This window comes from Thamnophis sirtalis, unplaced genomic scaffold (genome assembly GCF_051295495.1).
Source record: "Thamnophis sirtalis isolate CommonGarterSnake01/CBP01778 unplaced genomic scaffold, rThaSir2_p1.2 scaffold_4, whole genome shotgun sequence".
NCBI classification, from domain to species: Eukaryota; Metazoa; Chordata; class Lepidosauria; order Squamata; family Natricidae; genus Thamnophis; species Thamnophis sirtalis.
The window spans coordinates 6,421,653-6,425,928 of NW_028261384.1; the positions used below are offsets into that span (position 1 = coordinate 6,421,653).

General features: G+C 44.9%; 1 protein-coding gene across 1 annotated transcript in view; it reads left to right on the forward strand.

Annotated features, from left to right (window-relative positions):
* ACAA1 (acetyl-CoA acyltransferase 1) overlaps positions 1-3,846 on the forward strand; it is a 17,050-nt gene extending 13,204 nt beyond the window's left edge. The window contains exons 10-12 of the mRNA XM_087712415.1: positions 105-160; positions 1,908-2,053; positions 2,900-3,846. Of these exons, the coding sequence (XP_087568541.1) occupies positions 105-160; positions 1,908-2,053; positions 2,900-2,975 (278 nt within the window). The 3' untranslated portion in view covers positions 2,976-3,846. The remainder of the gene's footprint in view (positions 1-104; positions 161-1,907; positions 2,054-2,899) is intronic.
* The last annotated feature ends 430 nt before the right edge of the window (positions 3,847-4,276 follow it).

Consider the following 4,276-nt stretch of genomic DNA (forward strand, 5'->3'; position numbering starts at 1 on the left):
GGCACCGAATCTCCATGGTGTGTCACCTATAATAATAATAATAATACCACCCCTGGAAGAGGTAGGTTTTACACCGCTAAATTGTGCCCATCTCTAACCTGCAGGTTTGACGGTGAAAGATATCGATGTGTTTGAAATCAATGAGGCCTTTGCGAGTCAGGTAAGGTTTTTGGAGGGGAGGTTAGAATGAAGACACCGTGAAGGAAGTACGTTCCCAGTTGTGAGGGTTAGCGAGAGATTTCATCTGCCCCGGACTCTCTGCCCTCTTCCATCATCCAGGGCAGGCGGGAGGCATTTGGGAAGGAGGCTCTGGGGTTATTCACCACCTCTGAGGACACCACACTTCACCAAGCCAAGTTTATCTTGCCTATATTTTGAGGGAGTGTGGCCTCTGAAGTTCCAGAACACAGGTAGCCCTTATAACAGTTCATTTAGTGACTGTTCAAAGTTACAGCGACAAATTTTCAAACTTACAACCATTGCGGCATCCCCATGGCCCTGTGGTTGCTTGGCAACTGATTCACATTTGTGACATTTGCAAGGTCCTGGAGTCGCATGATCTCCTTTTGCGACCTTCTGACAAGCAAAGGCAGTGGGGAAGCCAGAATCACTTTAACAACCGAGTTAATAACTTTAACAACTGCAATGATTCGCTTAACAACTGTGGCAAGAAGTCTTAAAATGTTTCACTCGGCAACATAAATGCTGGGCTCGGTTGCGGTTTGTAAGTCGAGGACTAGCTGCATATGTCCCTCCTTCTACCCGAAATAGTGTTGCAGGCAGTCTTCGACTTATGACCGGGTTGTTGAGCAACTGTTCAAAGTTATGACAGACCGCCCACTCCCACAGATACTAAGAAGCTGGATTCGAAGTTCCAATGGCTTTGTGTTATTCCTCTCCCCTGTGGTCACGTGGCCACACTTCGCTGCTCAACAACCACTTACACACTTGCAGCCATTTGCAGCATCTCACAATCACATGACTGCCTTTATGGCATATATTTTTTTGCTTTAAACCCACTCTTTACTTCCCTTTTCTGCAAAAAAAAAAAAAAGACACCCATTGCAGCAATGGGTTCACTTAATAACTGCAGTGTTCGTTTAACAACTCAGAATATGCCATAAACTCTGGTTGGGAACATGGGTAACTTGACTTAATAAGTGTTGTGACATACAATGGAAATTCTGGACTCCCACAGTTACGTGGTTGTAAGTCGAGGACTATCTTTGCTACCTATGAACCTAAAGACGCCTCCAGCTGCTCTTCAGTCCCATTCTCTCTTTTCCCTTCTGCATCTCAACATCAGGGAGTCTGCCCCCCCCCAATCTCCCTCGCTTACATTGCAGCCTGCCAGATAGAGCCATGCTTATTTCAAACACTTTCAACAAATGGGAAATTCAGTGTAAGCAGTTCTCGACTTACGACCGAAATTGAGCCCAAAATTTCCGTTGTTAAGTGAGACATTTGTTAAGTGAGTTCTGCCCCATTCCATGACCTTTCTTTCCACCGTTAAGTGAATCACTGCACTTATTAAGTTAGTAACCCGCTTATTAAGTGAATCTGGCTTCAGGAGGTCGCAAAAGGAGGTCACGGGACTCCAGGACACTGCAGCTGTCGTAACTTGAGTCAGTTGTCAAGCATCTGAATGTAAACCACGTGGCGGTGGTGATGCTGCAATGGTCATAAGCGTGAAAAAATGTTTGTAAGTCACTTTTTTCAGTGAGATTGTAACTTCCAGCAGTCACTAAATGAACTGTTGTAACTGAAGAGCTGCCTGTGGGACTGATGCGTGTATAGAGTTGTGGCATCTCAAAAGAAAAAGAAAGGAAAGAGTTAACCACGAGGTCACTTATTCCAGCTGTTTGTCCCAACTGAGTGAAGTTGGTTCCCTTGTCTTGTTTCTCCAGGCCGTCTACTGTGTGGAGAAACTTGGCATCCCCATGGAGAAGGTGAACCCTCTGGGCGGTGCCATTGCTTTGGGGCATCCTCTGGGCTGCACCGGGGCTCGGCAAGTTGTCACTTTGCTCAACGAGCTGAAGCGCCGGGGAAAGAGGTGAGCGTGGAAGGCGGGAAAACTACGAGTACGCGGCTTGCACTGGTTGGCTTTTAAAGGACGCCCACCACCAAGGAATTTCTCCACCTGCTCGGGAGGTCGGACGTGTAAAACCGGATCTCCTGCAAGTTTTTAAATTGCGTAAACGGAAGAGTGAGAGGACGCCCTGCTTTAAATCTTACTCCTCTTGAGAATAAGGTTTTTATTTGGGCTCGTTTTATTTATGTCCCACCTTTATTTATAAATAACTTGAGGCAAGCGAACATATTGCGTACTCTTTCCTCCTCCTATTTTCTCCACAATAACAACCCTGTGAGGTGGGTTGGGCTGAGAGACAGTGATTGGCCCAAAGTCACCCTGCCGGCTTTTATGACTTAAGGCGGGACTAGAACTCCCTGCCTCCTGGTGATTGGCCCAAAGTCACCCTGCCGGCTTTTATGACTTAAGGCGGGACTAGAACTCCCTGCCTCCTGGTGATTGGCCCAAAGTCACCCTGCTGGCTTTTTTGACTAAGGCGGGACTAGAACTCTCAGTCTCCTGGTGATTGGCCCAAAGTCACCCTGCCGGCTTTTTTGACTAAGGCGGGACTAGAACTCTCAGTCTCCTGGTGATTGGCCCAAAGTCACCCTGCCGGCTTTTATGACTAAGGCGGGACTAGAACTCTCAGTCTCCTGGTTTATAGACTTGCACCTTCACAACTAGGCCAAACTGGGCCTCTTCTTTAGCCAGTAAATTCTCTGTCAGGTGGTCTTTCCTCTCCCCAAATGCCTTTGTGTCTTCCAAACTGCTGGTCCCCGAGACCCTCTGCCTGTGGAGCTTAGGCCTGATGTGCTTTCTTTGTTCCAGGGGCTACGGCGTGGTTTCAATGTGCATCGGGACCGGGATGGGAGCAGCTGCGGTATTTGAATATCCGGGGAACTGAGCAGAACGTTTTGTGCAACCTGCCCTCAAGGCCTGGGAAATGACCTGTGATACGTCCTGATGTGCAGTCCGGCTTTATGACTGTTACGGAGGTGAATTTGTAAGCAAGGATCTTTGGCCTCTGGTCTTTTAGAAAACCTATTAAAAATAGGCCCTTTTGTATGAGTTAATCGCGAGGGTGTCCGATGGAGGTGGGTTGGGGTTGGTGGAGGGAGATGGGGGGGTACCTGAGAAACTTGACTGATCAGCAGTCTGAAAATAGATTGCCTTATCTGCAGTGCTGGGATTAATGTGCAATTGGAACAAAGTGTTTTTTTCTCTCTCTCTCTCCCCTTCAATAATCCTTACTCCAACGAGTAAGTTCTAAAGTAGCCAAGGTTCTGCTTTTGGGCGGAGGGGAGAATAATGATTATTAGAATCAGCTAGAAAATGGGGCTGCCAGTCCATTTGAGGGCAATTTAAAAAAATCATAGCACAGCATTTATTGCTGCTGGGCTCCATTTTCAAAAATTTTCTAGGAACTCATAAAAAAGAGCCATTGCTGGTTTGATTTTTTTTTTTCCTTCTTGTCTCCTTAATTTTTTTTTAATCACACATTATTTTTGGAGATGAACTGGGATAGGTATCTTTTTTTTTTTAAAGAACGTATTACTGTTACCATGAACAGGGAGAAAAATTATTTTTAAATCCTTAAAAGGAAAAGAGGCAAAATAAGCAGGTTAAGGAATCACGCTATTCAGTGGTTGGTTGTAGCAAGAAATAGCTGACGATTGCTTTGCTGGTGTTCTAAAGAGTTAAACCAATTCTTAAAAGATGTCTTAATCAACTAATTAAATTTATGTTAATGGAATAAATTACATTAATAAAGCCTGTGAGTGGTTCTGAGTCATTTAATTCCTGGAAAGCCCATTTTTAGAACGATGGTTGGCACCAAGTTAGATGTTAAAGGTAGTCCTCGATTTGCGACCACAATTGAGCCCAAAGTTTATGTTTCTAAGCGAGAGATTGAGTTTTTCCCCATGTTACCAACTTTCTTGCCACAGCTGTTAAGTGAATCACTGCAGTTAAGAACATGGTTGTTAAGTGAACCTGGCTTCCCCATTGAGTTGTCAGAAGTTTGCAAAAGGGGATCACATGATCCCAGGGCACTGCAACTGTCATAAATATGAATCGTTGACAAATTTCTGAATGTTGCAATGGTCATGTGAAAAACAGTCATTAGTCACGTTTTTCATTGCCTGTGTAACTTCAGTCATTTAAATGGTTATAAGTTGAGGACTACTTGCACTTAATGGTTTTTTG